Source organism: Coenobita brevimanus, chromosome 103, assembly GCF_032717465.1.
Source record: "Coenobita brevimanus isolate Jiangsu-jjx chromosome 103, ASM3271746v2, whole genome shotgun sequence".
Taxonomy (NCBI): Eukaryota; Metazoa; Arthropoda; class Malacostraca; order Decapoda; family Coenobitidae; genus Coenobita; species Coenobita brevimanus.
The window spans coordinates 17,371,783-17,395,606 of NC_137056.1; the positions used below are offsets into that span (position 1 = coordinate 17,371,783).

General features: G+C 42.9%; 1 protein-coding gene across 1 annotated transcript in view; it reads right to left on the reverse strand.

Annotated features, from left to right (window-relative positions):
* Positions 1-637: 637 nt before the first annotated feature.
* Positions 638-23,824, reverse strand: part of LOC145415753 (long-chain fatty acid transport protein 4-like) — a 481,881-nt gene continuing 458,694 nt past the window's right edge. Inside the window, exon 15 of the mRNA XM_080284990.1 lies at positions 638-795. Coding sequence (XP_080141116.1) covers positions 638-795 — 158 coding nt within the window. The remainder of the gene's footprint in view (positions 796-23,824) is intronic.

Consider the following 23,824-nt stretch of genomic DNA (forward strand, 5'->3'; position numbering starts at 1 on the left):
GAGGAGGAGGAAAAGGAGGAGAAGGAGAAGAAGTAAGGGAAAGAGATGAAAAATGAGGAGGAACTGGAAGGAAAAGTATAAGATTGGACCAGTGCCTGTCGATTACATCTGGGTTGTTGAGGTAGATAATCAGTTTTCGCAAAGTAACAGTTTTTCTCCTACAGCACAACACTCAGCAAGCAGACAGCGCGCTGAGAGCGCATACCTCCGCTAACGCCTGTATCAGACAACTCAGATCACCATCAAAATATATTCAACCCATAATGACCCATGACCCACACATAAGTATAATATCAGTGAAATCAATCCATAACTTCTTGAGAATATCGTGTGTGTAAACAAACAGACAAACGGGTAAATACATGACCTCCTCCAACTCCATTGACGGAGGTAACAGTTAAAGTTACATTCAGGTCCCCAGTTGCACTGCTGGGTGAACAGGAACATAGGAAAGAAACTTTCAACAATCCTGGGAAATGTACTCAGGTTCTTCACTTGTGAGCAAGATGTGGTAACCATTACACTACTGGCTGTCCTGGTTGTGTGTTGTGTCCATTGATGAGGAGGCAAAGACGAAGACGGTCCTGTTAATCACAATACCCTAGATATGCCCATTAATCTGCTACAGATATGGAGACTAAACTCTGATGTCCCCAGTGACGATGCGGTTGTAGAGATCTTGGGTGAGGGGCACGTAAGATTTCTGCTTAATGTCAAAAAAGTACAGGGGGTCCTTGACTGTACTGGGATTGAATCCTTCCTTTTGGATTGTCACCTTCTTGAGCTTGAATGTACCTGCAGAATAGAAAAGACAACTAAAAGTAACAGAAATGAAGTCTACTCGTACTGTACATGAAATGACAGCGAAGGGTAGGGCTGAATAAAATTAAATTAACAGCCATACTTGGAAGACGAAGGACAACAAAAAGGGATATTAAGAGAATCTACACACACCAGACATAGGGTGATTACATAGGTAACGTAATAGATTACATCATAATTTCTTGATTTCCAACGATAAATTCTTTATTACGATTACGGTTACGAGTAAACTAAATTCGAAAGTATTCGATTACTATTACGATTACGCTTATATACCTTGTAATCGTGATTTCAATCATGATTACTTCCCACATGAACAACCTAAAACGAAAGAAATCAATTTGTTTTGAGGGTACGCTTTAAATTAAGCAGACCCTGGTTTTGTATAGCAGTTTTCACTCCAGCATCATTATCCAGTAAAGAAAGGTTTCATTATAGTTTTTTACGCTAAGGTCCTTCTCTACAAACCCGCTGTCCTGTACAATTAACTTATCTGGTTCCAGAATTTATACACCTCTTGCCTCACGTAGTTTGTGTGTGTGTGTGTGTGTGTGTGTGTGTGTGTGTGTGTGTGTGTGTGTGTGTGTGTGTGTGTGTGTTGTTCCGATACTTAACAAACGGTAGAAATGTTGAGGGTTTAGTACACTGTTTTTCAGAAAATAGAGTATAGGTTAAGGTTACGGGCCAAAGCCATCCTAAAGAGTTCTGATTCAACTTAGGCCAAATCTGGTGGAAGGGTTGAAGGTAAGGCAACGATGATGGGATTCGGTTTTTATAACAATTGGTCTCAGGGTAAGGTCAGGGGACGAAAGTTAAATTTCGAACAGGAAATGTCATTGTATGCATAAAAATGACCAAAACAACTTTGATCCGAAGTGGATCAAAGCTGGTGCAAGGGTTTAAAGTGACCTTTTTTTTTTTTTTTTTTTTTTTTGAGAACTGGGCAAAGTCAGCTTGAGGATATTTCATCCAACTCTGAACAAACTTGGTTGAAGGGGTGAGACTGGGGTAAAAATAAAAACCTTCAATTTTGATGAGATATAGTCACTGGACAAGTTCAGTGTTAAATCCTACAAGTCTAACAGGCAAATTTAATATGATTTGGACCAAACTGGTGGAAATAACGAGGGTCATTCGAGGATGAAGAAACTCAACTTACAGAAAAATAAATCAAAGATCAGGGTCACAGGGCAAGATCACACAACAGTTTTGATCCAATTTGGGCTACAGCTGTTGCGAGCACTGAGTATCAGGCCAGGTTGATGTAACTCGATTTTGTGAATAACTGGTAGAAGGTCAAGACCACAGAGCAAAGTCAAATGTTCGGCACTTTAATCAAGTGAACATTGAGCGGGTATTGGATTCTGAGTGGTCCATACGATAACAACTGTATTCCTTTGTGTGTGTGTGTGTGTGTGTGTGTGTGTGTTTACCTAGTCGTAGTACAAAAGATTTGGGCTGTGCACCTGTTATCCCATCACCATATCTTAAATTATCCATCTACTATAAAACACACGGATATTCTTCGCTTGCATTACGTCCTCTTCCAAACTGTTCCAAATGTCTATAGGCCTACTTCTCTTTGGGAAACTGAATTTTTTCACATCATTTAACATCTACCCTTTTTAAATTTATATTCATATCCTCTTCTCCTTCCATCAGCACCATCCAAAAACAGATCTTTGCTATTCACCTTTTCCAGTTTTCTGAATGTTGAACACTTGTTGAGCCATAGCCAGTCGTAATATTATATAGTTGTGGAGAAACTGCAGCTCTCCCATTTGGTTCTTTACTTGTGAAAAAGACTTGGGAACGTGGTCCTGTGCTCCAGGCGTGTGAATGTTCTACTCGGGACTGACTTGAGAAAACAAACACCTTACCATCCTGTGATACTGTCAATCCCAACAGCTGACAATGTGGTGCTTCTTAGACAACAAGTCAGTAAACTGTAAGCAGAATGTCACAGCCAAACAGCACACAATACCGTCACACTACATATGCAGACGTGGTCCCATATACTGTATGTGGTGTATGTGTGATAAACAGTACAGCAGAATATAGTAGAAAATATTAGTTACATAACTAATTCAAACATCGTAATCAAATATCCTGTCTCTCTTCCCACACTTAGCGTTAATTTCAGCCTCTTCAATTTCTCTTCATAAAACAGCTCCCTCAAACCTGATATATCCTCGTCACCAACCACTGTACCTTTTCCAGCTTTCATACATGCCTTAAAAAAGGAAGTAACCATATCAATGTTGCATATTCCAATTTTGGTCTTGACATGGTTACCACTTTGGATTTGCTTCATATTTTTGCATCACCTGCAAACACATCCATATAGCTGCTTAAGCTTTCTGGGATATCATTTACACATAGCAAAAACATAACAGAACAAAAAACTGAGCCTAGTGGCACTCCACTATGGTCCTTTCACCGCAAGAAGTCCGTTCAGGGTGGGGCCCACCTGGTGAATCACCTCTAGCGATGCTGCCAAATCAACCATAGTACATGCCTCTCTCTCTCTTATTTCCCATCTATGTGCTATTTGAAATTGTTTTTTATATTCTGTATATAATAAAGGAAGCTATATAATACACTGAGTATCACTTTTTAGAATTATAACAACGATTTGAATGAATTCTATGACATGTGGCAGTGCTTTTTTCCCATGTTGCCACGCCGAGGTCGGCGAGGGACCCAGGATCAGAGAGAGGATTAGGCCTACAGGGGAAACCTCTTAAAAATATAACGCGCCTAGACTTTTACCTCATAGGTGGTGTGGAAAAAATTTTGAAAATAAATAATAAATATATACAATGTGTGTGTGTGTGTGTGTATATATATATATATATATATATATATATAGAGAGAGAGAGAGAGAGAGAGAGAGAGAGAGAAACAGGTGTGATGGGGGTAGGTAGGGAGAGAGTGATAATCCGATAATTGGTGGTCAAATTGGCAACGTCGCACTCGGGGGAATTCCAACATCTGCCACACCCTGAACGGACTTCTTGCTGCGAAAGGACCATAGCAACAGTCATCCACTGAGAATACTTATCTCTCAGTAAACGTTCTCATTTGTCTTCCTAGTAAATAATTTTCCATCCATTTTAGCGATTTCCGATTCATTTCTCCAATAGTTCTGAATTTTCATAGCAATCTTTTGTGCGGCACCCAATCAAACGCCTTTGTCAAATCCAGGTATACAGAAACTACCCAACTCATTCTTTCCTGAATGTTATCTACCACTCTGTTGTAAAAACTCAGTAGGTATTTGACACTTGATAAACCTTCCCTGAATCTAAATAATGTTGCTGCTATTACCTGTTTTCTTCAAGGAACTTAATTCACCTTTTTCTGATAATTTTTTCACACAGTTTGCAAACAGTGGTGGGTGAGGGATATCGGTCTACAATTAAGTGGGTCTCCTCTATCACCTCCTCCATAAATTGGCACTATATTTGCCTTTTTCAGTGCATTGGCAACTCTTCTCTGATCTGTGAGCATTTAACTATATCATGAATTGATCCACATTCTTTCAGTATCCATCCAGCATCTCATATCTAATAACTTATATATATATATATATATATATATATATATATATATATATATATATATATTTTATGCGAGGAAGAAGGAACCAAAGGCCATGAGCCCGCAGTAACAGTTCCCTCCAAGAGAAAAACAAAATACAATATAGAGCCAAATTCAAGATCCGATCATTTTGAGATGCCTGGACACACTGCGTTTGAAAGACTGGAGATCATAGGCAGCAGGAAATACAGACAGAGGGAGACAGTTCCAGAGTTGACCTGTTGCATAAATGAAAGACTGGGAGTAACGGTTAATTCTTGCATTAGAGAGTTGGACAGAAAAAGGATGAGAGTCTGCTGCCAGACGGGTGCTATGCGCCCGTCGTAGAGGTGGAGGAATGCAAGCAGACAGTTCAGAGGAGCAGTGACCATTAAAGTAGCGATAGAAAAGAGATAAAGATGCAACAGTGCGGCGAAGAGACAGAGGTTGAAGGGAGTCAGTAAGAGGAGGAGAGTTAATGAGACGAAAAGCCTTTGACTCCACCCTATTGAGAAGAGCTGTATGAGGGGAGCCTCCCCACACATGAGAGTTGTACTCCACACAGGGGCGGATATAACCCCTGTATAGAGTCAACAATTGCGCAGGGGAAAAGAAAGAGCGGAGTCGGCTTAGCACACCCAATCTCTTGGAAGCAGATTTTACAAGAGATGTAATATGATCTTTCCAAGATAAGTCCCGAGTAAATGAAACCCCAAGCATGTTCATGGATGATGTAGGATTAAGCTGAATATTATTAAACATTAGTGGGTATACCTGTGGAAGATTTTGTCGGGTTGAAAGGTGTAAGAACTGAGTCTTAGATGCATTAAAGACAACCATATTATTTTACCCCAGTCAGAGATACGAGCCAAGTCAGACATTAGGTGTGCCATAGCCTCATCCCTTGTTTGTTGAAGTAACTGTTGAGATGGGCGTTGCGGGAACCGAATGGAAAGGTGAAGGGTGGAGTCATCAGCATATGAGTGGATAGGGTTAGATGTACAGCTTAGAAGATCATTGATGAATAAAAGGAAGAGAGTTGGTGATAGGACAGGTGATATATATATATATATATATATATATATATATATATATATATATATATATATATATATATATATATATATATATATATATATATATATATATATGATTGTTTAATATTTATACGCATGGTGTTGTAAGGGAGGTGAATGCAAGAGTGCTAGGTGGAGGTCTGAGTCAGGTGAATGTTCATGGTAGAGAGTGGAATCTGAAGCAGCTGCTGTTTGCAGATGATACTGCACTGGTGGCTGATTCAGAGGAGAGACTAAGACAGTTAGTAGAGGAGTTTGGAAGGGTGTGTGAAAGAAGGAAATTGAAAGTAAATGAGAATAAGAGTTAAGTGATGAAGTGTACGAGGTTGGTAGATGGCAGGAGGAGGAATATAGTTTTGAATGGTGAGTTGCTTGAGAAGGTAGATTGTTTTAAGTATTTAGGGTCACATGTTGCTGTGGATGGAAGAATAGATGCAGAAATGAAGTTTAGAATGAATGAAGTAGGAAAGGTGCTGGGAGGAATGAAAAAAGTGTTTAGATGTCGTTCGCTTAGAATGGATGTAAAGAGAAGGCTGTATGAGGGTGTTGTGGTACCGATTGCGTTATATGGGGCTGAAACATGGAATATGGGTGTAGCAGAGAGGAAAAGTTTGAATGTAATGGAGATGAGGTGTCTGAGGAGTATGTGTGAAGTGACGCGTATGGATCGAGTGCGAAATGATGAAGTGCGAAGGAGAACTGGAGTTGTTCGGGAAATGACTGATTGAGTTGAGCAGAGGGTGTTGCGATGATTTGGGCATATGGAGAAAATGTATAATGAGCGACTGGTGAAAAAGATAACTAGATCTGATGTGAAAGGTGTTACGCTGAGAGGAAGACCACGAATAGGATGGATGGACAGTGTGAAGAGAGCGTTGGATGCGAGAGGTATGTCTGTTGAGCAAAGAAGAGTGGCTGTGCGTAATAGAAATGAATGGAGAGATGGAATTCCGCCAATTGTTTTGAAAAAGTGTTTCCCAGAACTTACCTCTGTTCTAGCTAAATTATTCAGACTATGCAAACGTACTTCTTCATTCCCTAATTCATGGAAAGAAGCCAATATCCACCCAATTCCGAAGAAAGGAAGTTCCTCTGACCCCTCTGATTACAGACCAATAGCAGTCACATCTTCTCTTGGTAAGGTATTTGAAACTTTAATTAATAAACGTATAGTTAAACATCTTGAATCCAACGACTTAATTAGTGATAGACAATATGGTTTTCGCCAAGAAAGATCCAGCATTGACATACTCAGTCTCCAGACTCATACCATCCATCAATCAGTTGACCTACATAGAGAAACTCATGCAGTAGCCCTGGATATTTCTAAAGCTTTCGACAGAGTATGGTACCGTTCCCTGTTGTCCAAACTCCCTTGCTATGGACTAAACTCTTTTTTTCCTTTGATTTTCTCATATCTCAGCAACAGAAAAATAAGAGTAAAAGTAGATAATGTATATTCCAATTTCCACTCAATTAACGCAGGCGTGCGACAGGAATCAGTTCTGGCACCAACCCTGTTCTTCAATCATATTAATGATCTCTTATCTGTCACCCATAATCCCATCCATTCATATGCATATGACTCAACACTTCACAGATCATTCACACTCGGACATCTATTTACAATGTCTGATATCTCTAACTCTCAACTCAGTACAGCCATCTCTTTAAACCAAGACTTATCCACGATCAGTGAATGGGGACAAAATAACCTTGTCTCATTTAATGCTAGTAAATCTAAATATATACAGTTTACTAATAGACAGGTATTGCCAGAATCGTATATTACCTTCAGTGCTACAAATACTCCCATTTCCAAAAGTATTGAAATTCTCAGTGTCTCGCGAACAGTGCCTTCAGCTGGACCTCTCATGTCAGATCACTTGCTAAAATCGCCTCAAAGAAACTTGGATTATTGTACAGAGTCCGTAACTTCTTCACTGCCGAGCAGTTAGCTATAATTTATAAGAGTAATGTGCGCTCTCAGCTTGAATATTGCTCACCCTTGTGGAATGGTTGTGGAGAGGCTGCATTAAAACAACTAGACAAAATTCAGAACAAAGCTGTTAGAATTATAAATAACCCTGCTATTACTAACAAACTACCTCCACTACAAGTATGAAGGAATGTTGCCTCCTTTGCGTTATTTTATATTTATTTTTAAAGCAAATGCTCAGACGAAGTTGCGTCCATTGTGCCACCTCTCCATGCCTTCCATAGTGCTACACGGGCATCTGGTAGCCCTCATGACTGGAATGTCACTCAGCCATACTGCAGAACTTCTGCCTATCAGAATTCTTTCATTCCCCGAACTGCATCTCTCTGGAACTCGCTGCCTCAGAGTTGTTTCCCTCCAAACTTCAACCTACAGCAGTTCAAGTCTAACTGTTACAGATATTTTATGAACAGAGGACACAAGTAATCTGGTGCATAGATTTTTTTTTTATTCATTTGTTTTTCCTTCCTCTGTTCTGTTATTAAAGAAAAAAAAAAATGACGCAGCCCTAAGGGAATATTCTCCCGCATTTGTCTGATCAGCTGATCAGGCAGGTGCGGGTAAGGGGATGGGTCTATTATGATGTGGCAGGGGTGAACCAGGTCTACTGTCGGGCCCTGCTGCGGATGTCACTGCTTGCACGGCGCAGTTGACCCTCGTGCGGTGTGGTGCGGTGAGGATCTGTCCCTTCTCCCCTTTGGGGGTAAGATGGAAATGAATGTGTTTGAGTGGATGAGTAAATTTGAAGTGTGTCGACCTGTCTCGGCTACCTCCCTTTCCTTGGGGGAAGCAGCCTGGGTATATATATATATATATATATATATATATATATATATATATATATATATATATATATACACACACACACACACACACACACACACACACATCATATATCCACGTTTCTCATGGATATTGTCTGTCATTATCACTGTACGTCAATCAGCGTTTCCAAAATAATGTCTTAAGGAGTCAAAGTCTACTTTTCCGTAGTTTCCTCTTTCCTGTTTATATGTTTCTTCTCACACTTCTAGATCTCTCATCAGCACCTACATTTCAGCGACAAAATGGTCACTTTTCCCAGGGGGCATTGGCATCTTTTATAAACACATAATTGGATCTTTTGTAACTATCGTCCAACATCAATGATTCATCATCTCTAGTTCTTGTATTCTGCGCAAGATGCTGAGTTAGCTAAATTTGTACCATCAGATCCATTACGCTGTATCCTAAAGATTCTTTAATTGTCCCTGCATCTAATCATTCTCAGTTTACCTCCTTGCAATTAAAATCTTCACTCAACACCAATCTATTGTTTGCTAACACAACCAGGGACTCTCAGCAAACGTTCATATTCCTCACTTCTCCAATTTCTTGTTTGAAGAAGCATATACATCGTAACTACTTCGAGTGTTCTACCTTGATCTTGTATTTCCACTCCTATCATCTTTGCTGTACTATTTCCAAGGTCTATCCTTCTTGCTGTTATTTTTTATGAGTCATAACCAGAATGCCTCCACAAACTTTTTTCCCTTCTTTGCTCCATACATTCTTGCAATTTCATTCTAAATTTTTCGTATCGATGTCACTGTTTCTTTTGGTTTCTGTTAGACGTAATATAATGTCCGTTTTTTTCTCGTTTATAAGCACTCAGCTCCATTTTCATGGCTACCCACCCATCCACATTACCATAGAGACTTAAAGGCCCTCTCCCACTTCGGCGTAAATTGGCACGATGAAGCCACGATGAAAATCGTGGACGAAGTCGGTGATGTGTCGACGATTCTGACGAAGAATCGTGGTGTCGGCGTAATACCGGCGACACCAGTACAACAAAACGCCGAAACCTCGGCGGAGTATACGATATAACTGGCGACTAGTAGCCGACATATCGCCGATATGTCGGCGTAATGCACAAGCATTATTCTAAATTCAAATTTTACCGTTTTTTTTTTTTTTTTGGCGACTCAACGGCGATAAAGGTACATCGGCGGCGTGCTGTCGACGATGTATCGTCGATGTGTCGGCGAATGCATCGCACGCACCTCGCAGACAAAACGCTCAGGCCATCGCAGGTGCCTCGCCGTCATCGGCGTATTTAAGGCGATTAATCGACGGTTCATCCGCGAAATGTCGGCGATATATCACTGACATTCATAAGATGAAATATTACTGTCGGACAACCCATTACGTATCGTACGGTTTACGTAGGCTATGTCGTATTAACCTCACCGATGCGTCGCCGATACATTGCCGACGCTTCGCCGTATGACCGTATGACATCTCAACGGTTTTTTTCACTGCCGACGCCTCGCCGATGTCGGCGATCATACGCGGTTTATACGCCGGGTAATCGCTGACGTCGCCGAGGCGTCGCCTTGTTGTCAATGACTAATCTGCGAAATAATACAAAATCGTGGAAGGCCACGACGTTTTCATGCAGCATGAAAACGTCGTGGCCCCCCACGACAAATTTCCACTTCGTGCGACGTATCGGCGCCATGCCACGAAGGGACAAGATTTTGATCACGAATACCCACGATTAGGGATTTTTGACACATCGTGACTTTATCTTCCACACTTTCGCCGAAGTGGGAGAGGGCCTTAAAGTTGCAAACTGTCACGGGGTTTTTATATTATCACTGTGTTTTTGAAATAAATGGTTAAATATTATTTAAATTGATATTTATATTCAATAATATTGAAGCGCAGAGACAATGATTGTCTTGCTACATCAAGCAACGATTACTTTACGCTGGCTTGTGCACGATTCTCTAAGAACGAGAATTTATAAACTTTCTCAACAGTACACAGCAGAGACTAATTACTCACAATTGCTGAATTACTGTACTGTTAGCCTCTGGAGAAAGTTACATCACCCCTGACAATAAATAACTAATACTAATAATAATAACATCAGGTTCTTGCTGATGCATTAACTCCTGGCACAACGGATTTTAAGTTAATACAACAAGACTGGTCTAAGTACCAGTTATGAAAGCAAACGTTTATGCAAGCTAGGAGCTATATGGAAAATAAGCTTAATTATGGAGAAATGAAACAAGATTTTTACTCTACATTAAGCTCAAGAAATAGAACTGTTAAATTTATTAATTACAAAAACAAATTTAACATTACATTTCAAATCAAATTAAATGAGACGCACTCGCTCACTCACACAGAAGCTAAATACTTACGCCTAGGAAAAACACCTTAACTAAACTCTTAAGACTACAAAATACACAAAGGAAATACTAGTCAATGAATGCGGTGTATCACCCAAAGCTGGAGAACTAAAGGTGGGAGCTTGGAGAAACTGTAAGTGGAGTTTGGGTACTAGCTGACCTCTCGCACTGCTGCACAGGTCCTGTCTCCGTCACAGCAAACACTAAACTGAATTCAAATAATGCATAGGCAGGACGACAAGCCACCAAAAGAAGGCGTGGCTAACGGTTTATGCAAGCAGAGGCGAACGATAAAGAAACAATTGTATCGCTTCAGTAACGCACTTAGTGGCGTGCATTAAATCGGTCACTTTTGAAAGTGACGAATGATTTGGAAAGTATACCCCGAAATGGAGAGAGAAACGGTTAACTGAGCGATACACAGTGAGTTTTCCACTAATAGTTCGTGGCTTCTCACAAAAAGGAAATGTCGCGAATTGATTCGTGACATTACGCCCCATGAAAATTAAATCTTTCTTCCTTCAGAAGAAAGATTTCAATATACATATATATAAATCCTAACTCAGTCACACAAGATTCACACTGTGGTGTGTGTGTGCTATCCTGCTACAGGAGAAAATCGCAGTCGCCAGTGAGCGAAAAAACCTCGTATTTACGTTAATAGAAGCAAGCTTGAGGGAAAAACTCCATGACGACGGTGAAAATCCTGTACTCAGGTCAAACTGAGCGAAAATTCGCTACATTTACACTGACAACTAATTGTTGTGTAGCGTGGTGTATGTAATACACGGTGTAGGTGTGACAGTTGTAGTGTAACTGTACCTACGTGTAAAATGACACAGTAAATAATATGGCGACGACGAAGGCAGAGGAGAAGAGGCAGCAGCGTGCGGCAGACGATCAGCTGGCCCGCACAGCAAAACTGCTACACCCATTGCTGAACCTGCAAAACCAATTGAGGTGGAGCATCAAAAGTGTCAATGAGACAAAATTTTATTATGTTACAATTACTCTCTCTGCCTAGCAGTCAGTGCTACGATGTACATTTGAGGTCGCCATTAATTATAGCACACGATAATGTTTCGACAAGTTGAGAATCCCCGTGCAAACTCGGGTCTTCCATAGCCTCGAACTGCACACGGGTCCTCAACCTGTGCCTTAACCTACAATACTTATATTAGTATCGGGAAGCTGAGAATCCTTGTGCAAACTTGGGTCTTCCATAGCCTCAAGTCGCCTCTGCAGAGTTCTCACTTTCCCCTTAACCTACAATACAATACTTATATTAGTACCGGAAAGCTGAGAATCCTTGTGCAAACTTGGGTCTTCCATAGCCTCAAGTCGCCTCTGCGGAGTTCTCTCTCAAACTTCCCCCTTAACCTATAATACTTATATTAGTATCGGGAAGCTGAGAATCCTTGTGCAAACTTGGGTCTTCCATAGCCTCAAGTCGCCTCTGCGGAGTTCTCTCTCGCACTTCCCCCTTAACCTACAATACTTATATTAGTATCGGGGAGCTGAGAATCCTTGTGCAAACTTGGGTCTTCCATAGCCTCAAGTCACCTCTGCGGAGTTCTCTCTTCCCCCTTAACCTACAGTACACGTGTATGTACAGGCCCTGGACATACTGTGTCCTGTGGGGCCAACAAGTGAGACGTCAGGTCTACACTTTTGACTGGGAACCAGGCTAGTCCTTGGATTACTCAAATCTCTGAGGATGCCTATCACGGAACCCAGCATACAACTGCCCATGTTAGTCAGCAGTTAGTAGGCGAGACATCAGGTCTGCACCTACGTTATCACTTCCCTTGATGTATCTCACAACAAGGTTAAACTGCTGTAGATACAGTGTCCAGCGTGTCAATCTTGCATTAGCCGTCTTGGTCGTGCTAAGACTAGTGAGTGGCATATGGTCAGTTTCCAGAACAAATGATGCCCCAAATAAATAATAATAATATTTTTTAACACCATCAACCACAGCCAAGAGTTCCTTCTCAACAGTACTATAATTCCTCTCGGCGAGTTTTAGCCTACGGCTGTGGTATGCCACTGGGAAGATTCCACCTTCCGATTCCTGCATCAATACGGCACCTACTCCATCTTGTGAAGCATCAGTGCGCAGTATGAAAGGTTTGCTGGAATCAGGCAACTGCAAGATAGGCTCCTTGCACAACATATTCTTGAGGGTGGCAAAAGATCTCTCTTGCGCTTCTCCCCATTCAATGGTGTTTGGAGCATATTTCCGTAGCACTTCGTACAACGGTTGGGCAATGAGAGCAAAGTTGGGGATAAAACTCCTATAATACCCCACTAGACCAAGAAATGCCCTAACCTGTTTCTTGGTCACGGGTCTCGGGGCTTCTTTAACCTTCCTGATCTTGTCACCCTGACACCTGCAGTGATTGTTGCCAACAATATGACCGAGGAACTCCACCTCACCGTGAGCGATCTTGCATTTGCTAGGCTTCACAGTCATGTTGAAACTCTGGAGTCTACTGAAGACAATTTCCAAGAGTCTGAGGTGCTCCTCCAATGTGGCGGAATGAACGAGGACATCGTCAACGAACATCTCTACTCCTACAATACCATGGAGCACTTGTCTCATGGCATGATTGAATACTGCTGGGGAATTGGTAAGTCCAAATGGGAGGACTTTATACTGGTACAACCCCCTAGGAGTAGCAAAAGCAGTGAACTGACGACTCTCAGGATGAAGGGGAATCTGGAAAAATCCCTTCGCTAGGTCGAGCTTCGTGAAATATCGTGACCCTGCCAGCTTAGAGAAGATGGCAATATGGTCACCCATTGGCTCAGCATCCACTTTGGTGATTGCATTGAGCCTTCTATAGTCGCCACAAATCCTGACTCCACCATCTTTCTTGCGGACTACTACCATCGGACTACAGTAAGGAGATGAGGACTTTTCAATAATGCCTGCAGTCTCCATGTCAGCAATTTCCTTATCTACTGAACCCTGTAGTCGCATGGGAATCGGATATGGCTTAACCTTTATAGGAACATTGCTGGTCAACTCAATTTTATGACACGCAACCTTTGCAAGTCTAGGTTGGTCTGAGAAGACATCAGCATACTGACAGAGCAGTGACCATAAGGCATTCTGGTCCCCTACTGCTAAGTCAGGGTTAAGTGAAACATCTCCGACAGTCTCTTCCTGATGGGACTGAGCGGTTAAGGGCTCGTCATCATGGTCATCAGCTGGGATCACCGCAGCTGCCCCGGTTTCTTCCAGTGGCTGGTCACTATCATCAGCTACTCGTAGGCCAGTCTCCTCGGGGTCTGACTCATGATAAGCCTTCAACATGTTAATGTGGAACCTTTTACGAAGATTCCCCATCTGTATTATGTAGTTGAGGTCTGAAATGCGCTCTACTACATTGAATGGACCCTTCCACTGCGCCAACAACTTGTTCTGGGCAGTGGGGAGTAATACCAAGCATTTATCGCCTGGACTAAACTTCCGAGCTTTGCCTTCTTATCGTAATAAGCCTTTTGAACTTCACGCGCCTTGATCAGTTCTTCCTTAGCTAACTCGCACGTCGACTGGAGGCGGTCAGCCAAATCAAGGACGTAGGTGTAGGTGGTCTTGACTTCAGGGTCGGGTTCTTCATCGTCCCATAACTCACGAAGGACTTGAAGTGGGCCCCGGACCGACCTCCCATACACCAGTTCAAAGGGTGAGAATTTCAATGAATGCTGTGGGGCTTCTCGATAAGCAAATAGAAGAGGAGCAATGAACCGCGGCCATTCCTTTGGCTGTTCGGCAGTCATGCGCCTCAACATCTTCTTGAGAGTTCCATTGAACCTCTCACACAACCCGTTACACATGGGATGATACGGCGTAGTTCGTAAGCCTCGGATGGACAGCAACCTGAACGTTTCGTTCATCATTGCCGAAGTGAACTGCGAACCCCGGTCGCTTAAGACCTCCTTAGGGATACCTACACGACAGAACACTTCAATTAATGCCTCAGCAACAGTGACGGCCTCTATATTCTTAAGGGCCACGGCTTCAGGCCACCGTGTGCTGAAATCAACTATAGTGAGGATATACTTTGATCCATCACTAGCCCTAGGACAGATTGGCCCAACTATGTCAACTGCTACTCTCTCGAACGGTTCAGAGATTATGGGCATTGGCTTCAATGGCGCAGGACGGACACGTCCCCGGTCAGTGGTACGCTGACACACATCACAGGAACGTACGAGCCTCGTTATTTCCCGTCCCATTCCTGGCCAGAAAAGTCAGCATGGATGCGGTCAGAGGTCTTCTTTTGACCCATGTGACCTCCCATCGCTGAACAGTGACCTAATTCAAACACTGCTCGGCGATACTTTGCAGGAACGACAAACTGCAGTCGAACCTCACCCTGGGGTGTCTGTGACTCACGGTACAGCCGTCCTCGCTTACGAAGGAACCTGGCTTGACCTCCCCGTGAATACTTGATCACTTTACCTTCCAGCTTCTTGCGCACTGAGGCAAGTGTCGAGTCAGTCTGTTGCTCTTGGACAACATCTTGACTACGAATCAGATCTTGCGGCGTTGCGACGGTCAACGGAGTGACGCGATTTGGAGCCTTGGCCATGGCTCGTGTTATCGCAGCAGCCGAAGTCTGAGTAGCAACATCTACGGCACAACTATTTTTGATGCCAGGTATGTTGCCTAAGATGAGGTCAAATAAAGGTTCTGGCATGACAACTGCAGCTGTCAAGCCAGTGAAAAATGGAGACGCCACCTGGATACGTGCCTCAGGGAACAATCTCACTGATCCATCGATAAGTCTAACTTGGATCTGTCGACCTGTATACTCATCCGGCCGAACTAAACTCTGCTTAACAGAGCAACCTGAGGAACCATTGTCCCTCAGGACATTTACAGAAACACCTCCCACAGACCCTGGCTGAACAAGAAAGGCAGTGTTGCTGGTGGAAGGGTCTGAGGAGGTAGCAGCCAGTCATTCATGAGACTGCGGAACAACCGATGCAGCAAACGTGGCGCCCTGGGAACTAGGTGTCTGAGGAGAGTTCATGGTCGGAGGGGGACTTGTGAAGTGTTGGGAAGTACCTGTACTGGTAGAGATGGCACCACCGGGTACTTGTGGAATGAAGGCTGCATTTGCCTCCTGCCTCCGATACACTAATTGACCTGATTGAGGGTTACGTGGTTTGTCCTTGTATTGCTGCTGCTGCTGCTTGGGGAACTGCTGCTGGTTGGGGTGCTTGTTGTACCGCTTCCAAGCAGGCTGCTGTGTATTTTGCCCCTGGTCCTTCTGTGGTTTGCTTGGACCTTGACCATTACTCTGAGAACGGCCTTGGTGCTGGGATTCAGTCTGAGACGGCTTCCCAGACTTGGCAGTATCTTTTCTGCTCCAGGTGTTTTGCTTACGAGCTTGATACCCGTATGCAGTAAAGAATGCGTCAGCCTTTTCTGCCATTTGGCTGGCATCTTTCACCTGGCAGATCTTAAGCTGTGCTATGAGCTCAGCAGGCCACGACCTCTCTAGCTGTGTACGCAGCATAAGGTCAATTATCCCCTCACGCGTGGAAGGAGTTTCATCTTTCTCCATCCACTCATTTAAGTAAGCTGTGAGACGATCAAGGAACTGAACAGCTGTCTCCTTGTCTTGGAGACGAGCTCGCATGAACTGAACTTTGGCGTCGTCTACTGTGAGACCATACGCCTTAATGAGTGCAGCTTTCATCATCTCATATGTGAGATTGTCTCCACGAATTCTGTGGAGAATATCGAGGGCAGGGCCCTCAAATAGGCTAAGAAACTGAAGCCGCTTAGCTGCCTCATCCAGTTGATATAAGTCTGCCATGTCCTCAAAACGAGCTATGTACGGCTCGATTCGCTCGCTTTCCTTGTATGAAGGAAGCTTGATGCGTGGGGTCGCCAGGACATGTGCAGGGAGAACGCTCGTGGAGCTTTGACCAACTGCACCAGACGTGTCTGAAGCCAAGGAATCTCGCTTGAGCTTCAGCACTTCAAGTTCATGTTCTCGTTCTTTGTCTCGTTGTTCACGCTCGTATTCGCGCTGTTCTCGCTCGTGTTCGCGCTGTTCTCGCTCTTTTTGTAACTCGAACTCGCGTTGTTTCTGCTCGTGTTCGCGCTCCTTTTCGCGTTCCTCACGCTGTTCTCGCTCGTATTCGCGCTGAATCCTACGCTCTTCACGAGCATCTTTCTCACGTTCTTGCTCGTAATTGAACCGTGAGAGAACGTAACTCTGTATTTTCTCTGGGTCTGTGAGACCCATATCTTTGGCTTCCTGTACAAATACAGCGGTAGCCATGGCGCTAATTTATTAAGCAAAACCGAAATTGAGTACTGACTGCTTAGCGACGAATACTAATAAACACAAGTAAAGAGTACAGACACAAGCTAGTGGTGACCAGTCTTATCCAGTTAACTGGCAAAGAATAAATAAAAAATGTAAATGACTGGGAAGACTCAATAATAAACACAATGGGTACGGCGACTTCCCAGAAGCGAATAAAATTGTCTGGCATTACCAAAAATAAACTAGAGTTAAGTATTCTATTGATTAATAAAGCAAAATTCACTTGCTAAATTAAGGGTAAACACCAGTAAGCTTGTGCCTATAAACTTTAATGATAAATACCTAAATATGAATGAGTGAGCACTATCTCGTGAATAGCTTTAGAGCTAGGAGTTAATATCCTGGCGAGGTCGCCAATTGTCACGGGGTTTTTATATTATCACTGTGTTTTTGAAATAAATGGTTAAATATTATTTAAATTGATATTCATATTCAATAATATTGAAGCGCAGAGACAATGATTGTCTTGCTACATCAAGCAACGATTACTTTACGCTGGCTTGTGCACGATTCTCTAAGAACGAGAATTTATAAACTTTCTCAACAGTACACAGCAGAGACTAATTACTCACAATTGCTGAATTACTGTACTGTTAGCCTCTGGAGAAAGTTACATCACCCCTGACAATAAATAACTAATACTAATAATAATAACATCAGGTTCTTGCTGATGCATTAACTCCTGGCACAACGGATTTTAAGTTAATACAACAAGACTGGTCTAAGTACCAGTTATGAAAGCAAACGTTTATGCAAGCTAGGAGCTATATGGAAAATAAGCTTAATTATGGAGAAATGAAACAAGATTTTTACTCTACATTAAGCTCAAGAAATAGAACTGTTAAATTTATTAATTACAAAAACAAATTTAACATTACATTTCAAATCAAATTAAATGAGATGCACTCGCTCACTCACACAGAAGCTAAATACTTACGCCTAGGAAAAACACCTTAACTAAACTCTTAAGACTACAAAATACACAAAGGAAATACTAGTCAATGAATGCGGTGTATCACCCAAAGCTGGAGAACTAAAGGTGGGAGCTTGGAGAAACTGTAAGTGGAGTTTGGGTACTAGCTGACCTCTCGCACTGCTGCACAGGTCCTGTCTCCGTCACAGCAAACACTAAACTGAATTCAAATAATGCATAGGCAGGACGACAAGCCACCAAAAGAAGGCGTGGCTAACGGTTTATGCAAGCAGAGGCGAACGATAAAGAAACAATTGTATCGCTCAGTAACGCACTTAGTGGCGTGCATTAAATCGGTCACTTTTGAAAGTGACGAATGATTTGGAAAGTATACCCCGAAATGGAGAGAGAAACGGTTAACTGAGCGATACACAGTGAGTTTTCCACTAATAGTTCGTGGCTTCTCACAAAAAGGAAATGTCGCGAATTGATTCGTGACACAAACCACATGTACAATCAGGGAAAGTTCCGCATTACCCACCTCTCGAAGCACTGGTGTGAAGCGGCAGCCAGACCTCATGTGTCTGGTAACTGTGAGTGTGAAGGAGGGGGAGGCGGGGAAGTGGGGACAGAGGAGGGTTTGGTAACAGGTTGGGAATCAAGTGTAAGTCTGCATTGTATGACTTGGGCAGTGTGTTTGAGTTAATTTAGTAAGGATAGATGACTATATGATGCTAGCATTTTATTTTAAAAAATACGAAGATGTCTGTCGAGTTAGTGTTGTCAGTAAAGTTAGGGAAGTTTGCTGGGTTCGGACAGAGGTTTGGATGCTTTCATTACCTCGACTTTTACATGAGACGTTTCCCTAGGAGATATTCGTAACGATATAACATTTATATATATTTTGTGTTGACTCGAAAACAAAGCCACTATATATATATATATATATATATATATATATATATATATATATATATATATATAGATAGATAGATAGATAGATAGATACATAGATACATAGATAGATACATCCTTCTGCCTACAGTTGACTTTACACTCCCTCTTCTATCTTTCTTTCCTTCATTCTTTCCTCTTCCTCCTGCCTGTAGGTGACTCTACACTGAGTGACAGGCCAAATGGTTTTCTGTACACCAGGAAACCATTTACTATGCTGGGTGGTAACCATATAACCAAATTTTTGCACCTGGTGGTTTAGTGGGCAATTACAGCGCTCCAATCGGATTGAGCCGGTGAAGATTTACATTCAAGGGATGGTTGGGGTTTATTGCTCAGTAATGCCACTCAGGGATGAGTGAGGCTGGTCACTCTCATCTTAAATGTCAGGACCAACTTGCCTAGCCCCGGGCTCCTACGCTCCTCATGGGGCAAAGTAGGATTGGATGAAGAATGACTATATATATATATATATATATATATATATATATATATATATATATATATATATATATATATTATGTGTGTGTGTGTGTGTGTGTGTGTGTGTGTGTGTGTGTGTAAATTCTTATAAATTTGTCATCCCACTATAAACATCCGCCTGCAAACATTTCCAGTATATTCTGGTAATTATTCATCTCGAACTTAGAGTCTAGGGTTCGTTTCGTTTTTAAAGGCTCCAACATGCTTGCATGCGTCGTCCTTGGTCACCTAATGGCGGCTCTCCATGCTGCACGATCCACTGCAGCCTCCCTGTTCAGTCCCTTAACCCTGAGGTGACAATGACCTCGTCCCATGTCATTCTCGGTCTACCCCTCACAACCCCACCCCCAGTATTAGCACTTCTCACCTTCCTCACCCAATTATCATCCCCCATCCGCTCCACATGTACGAACCATCTCAATCTACCTTTCCTCATCACAACACCATACACTCCAGTCCCATCCTACCTCTCAACTCTTCCATTGTAAACGTAAACCCAGCCCCCCCAGGCCTTGCACGCAGGGACGCACTACACATCCACCTAATCATTGTCATTTCTGTACGTCTGAGGCGGCGAATATCCTCCTCCTTTACTGCCCAGGTCTCATTACCATACAGTATTACACTCCTAACACATGCTGCATACAAAGACCCCTTAGCACGTAGAGAGAGCCCTCTCAATGTCAGGAGAGGCAAGAGCTCCCTGAACTTCTTCCAACCACTTACCCTAGCCACAGAGCTAGCTCCAGCCCCACCTCCAGCACACAACATGTCTCCCAAATAATAAAACTCTTCCACACACTCAAGAGATTCACCAGCAAGTTCAACTCTTTCACGCCTGACAATCTCCACCTGCTCTCCCCGACACGCTGTACACATAAAATCAGCATTATCTCGCAGTCTACCTCTGATAGCACTACATCTCTTGTGCACCCATTTATCACAAACACCGCACAAGATGGAATTACTTCCCATGCCCTTGTGGCAAACTGCACATGGCCACTCTCCCTCGTCTTTGACAGTACCGCCACCAACCCTAGATATCATCACTTTTGTTTTATCTGCATTTACCCTTAAGCCCTTGTGCCCCATACCATCTCTCCACTTCCTAAACCATTCCTCTGCCTCCCTTTCGTTCTCTGCAATCAACACCAAATCATCAGCATACAACATCTCCCACGGGAGTCCGTTTCGAAAGTCACGTGAGAGGGCTTCATGTACCATGATAAACAACATGGGACTCAAAACTGACCCCTGATGCACACCAACATTCACAGAAAACTCATCACTCATATCTCCATTCACTCTTACCTGGGTGCGAGCACCCACATACATAGCCATAACCACCCTACCCAGCCACTCCTCCAAGTCAAGCTTTCTCATTGCCCACTTCACCAACTCTCTAGGGACTCTGTCAAAGGCCTTTTCCAAATCAACAAAAACAAAATACAGATCCCTTTTCCTACCAATATATTTTTCCTGAAGCTGTTGAACAATGAATATGGCATCAGTGGTCCCCCTACCTGGCATAAACCCAAACTGCATCTCATCAATATTCACTCTTTCTCTAATCATACCTTCTAAAACTCTCTCCATTGCCCTCATTATCTGATCTGAAAGCTTTATACCTCTATAATTTCCTCTTTCCAGGGCATCACCTTTCCCTTTATACACATTCACAATTACACTCTTCAGCCAATCATCTGGGACAACACACTCATAAATAATCCTATTTATCAGGTCAGAGACTAACCTTACCCCTATATCTCCGGAGGCCTTCAACATTTCGGCAGTCATCCCAGACACACCTGTTGCCTTCCCCACCTTCATCCTGCCTATTGCTTCGTTCACAGTAGCAGCATCAATCAAAGGCCAAGGGCCAAACACTGGATCTGCTGGCTCCAAACCTTCCCTGTCCCAAACTCCTCATTCAACAACCGGCTATAATGCTCTCTCCATACATCTTTAAAATCCTCACTGTTCACCACTACCCTTCTTTCATCTTTCTTCACACACTGCTCACCTATAATATCCCAATTATCCCTCTTCATCTGATTTGCCACCTTAAAAATCACATTTTTCCTTTCCCCATGATTTAGGTTATCAAGTCTCTGTGACTCAGACTTCGCCCTGTATACCTCTCTTCTAGCCCTATGCTTGGCAGCCAAGTATTCCTCCTTAATACGACCCTTCTTCCATTCCCGGAAAAGCCTTCTTTTCTCCTTAATTGCAGCTTCTACACCCTCATCCCACCACCAAGTTACTTTATGTCTTGGTGGTCCTCTTGTCTAACTGTATATTACATCAGTAACTCTCAAGAGATTGTTCTTGAGGGCTCTGTACTGTTCATGAACGCCTCTGTCTACAGCTCCCTGTTCAGCCACCACTCTCACCTCGCTATAGAAGGCATCCCTTACTACTTGGTTTTCCAGCTTCCATATTTTCCTCCTAGGTACATAAGTCCTCTTTTTCATCTCTCGTTCTTTAAACACCATATCACAAATCAATTGTTTGTGCTGTGCACACACTCCTCACATCTTATAACTTTAACATCCCTCACTAACTTCCTATCAGCCCTCCTAACCAAAAAATAATCTATCTGACTGCTATTTCCCCCAGATTCGTACGTAATTACCCTACTCCCTCTTTTCCTAAAATGTGTATTGCACACAATCATGTTTGTTGCCTCCCCAAACTCGAGTATCCTTTCCCCTTCCGCATTCCTTATACCATACGCACATCCCCCATGTACTCCTTCATGACCCTGTGCTGCTACACCTACATGACCATTTAAGTCCCCTCCCAAAACCACTGTCTCATCATCCTGCACAGCACCTACTACACGTATTAAATCATCCCAAAATCTATCTTTCTCTGCTTCATCCAATCCTGCCTGTGGAGCATATGCCAATATAACTGCAGCTATCTTTCTACCAAATAGAATTTTCACAACCAATATCCTATCGCTTACTCTTATAACATTCATAACATATTCCACCCATTTCTCCGCAACCATCACACCAACACCCCCATATCCGTCTGACCCCCCTACTAAAACAACTTATAGTAACAGTCCTTCCCAACAATCTTTCTGGCTGATCCACCCCTGTACCGGACTTCCTGCAAACACGCCACATCCACCCACCTCCTACTGAATGCCTCAGTGACTTCCCCCGCTCTTTCCCTCAAACTTCCCACCTTCCATGAACCCACCCTTATCCCCATGGGTGACTTACTGTCCTCAGGCTTGCTTTGAAACTAATTCTTGTGTTTTGTCGTAGTCAGGATTAATAAAGGGGGATAGACATACCACAGGCCCCACTCTGGCCACAGTCCCAGGTCCAGACACTGGATCTGGGACCCCTAGTCCACCAGCTTCCCAATGGCTATGGTAGTGGCCTCGGGGCACCCTGCCAGGACAGCTGCATGTATAATAATAATAATAATAATAATAATAATAATAAAAATAATAATAATAAACAATCTATATGAGTGATTAACAGACTTTTCGTTTTCCTATAGACAGAATGACAAGGAAAGTCCTAACTATGAGCCTCTGTGACTATCATTCATATCGAACATTACTAAACGAAGGTAAAGAAGAATACTCTTGACAGGAAACATATATTATAATTTATGCAGTAATGTAGACAGACTCAGAGAACAGTGTGATACCATACAAACAATATGCCGCTTTTGCACTTTGAGAATGCATCGGACGCATTATCATTGGCTATCGATACTGTGACGTGAGCAACTCTCTAAACCCTCCTACCCCTCGGCCACCCTCCCTCCCTCTCACAGTTACCAGACATGTGGGGTCTGGTCGCTGCTTCGTGACTATTAGTCGCCCACCAATGCTCCGAACAGTGGGTAATGCGGAACTTTCCCTGACTGTACCTTCCCCATTTTCTTTATTTCTTTTCCTTTCTTGTTCATTGTTTTATCCCTGTTGCTTCCTTGACCCTCATACTGTTCACTCCTCCAAAAATCATCTCTTGTTCTTCCACTGTTTTATGATCATTCTTTACATATCTATCTATCTATCTATCTATATATGTATATATTTATATATAAATAAATATCTATCTATCTATCTATCTATAGCCCGACGCCCTAATCCCGCAAAGGGTGGCCGCAGACAAAACGCCTCCAAGTCGCTCTGTCACCCACCATTTGACTACCCTCCCCCCAAATCACCCCCCCTCCCTCATATACCTCTCAACTCCATCCCTCCACCTCATCCTCGGTCTACCTCTCCCTCTCCCTCCCTCCACCTCACCTACATACACCCTCTTAGTCAGTCTTTCATTCTCCATTCTCTTCACATGTCCAAACCACCTCAGTGTATTTCTCCTAATCTTCTCAACCACATCCACATCCACCCCACAGCATTCCTTCATTTCTTCATTCGTCAACCTGTCCCTCCACGTCACTCCACATGCTCCTCT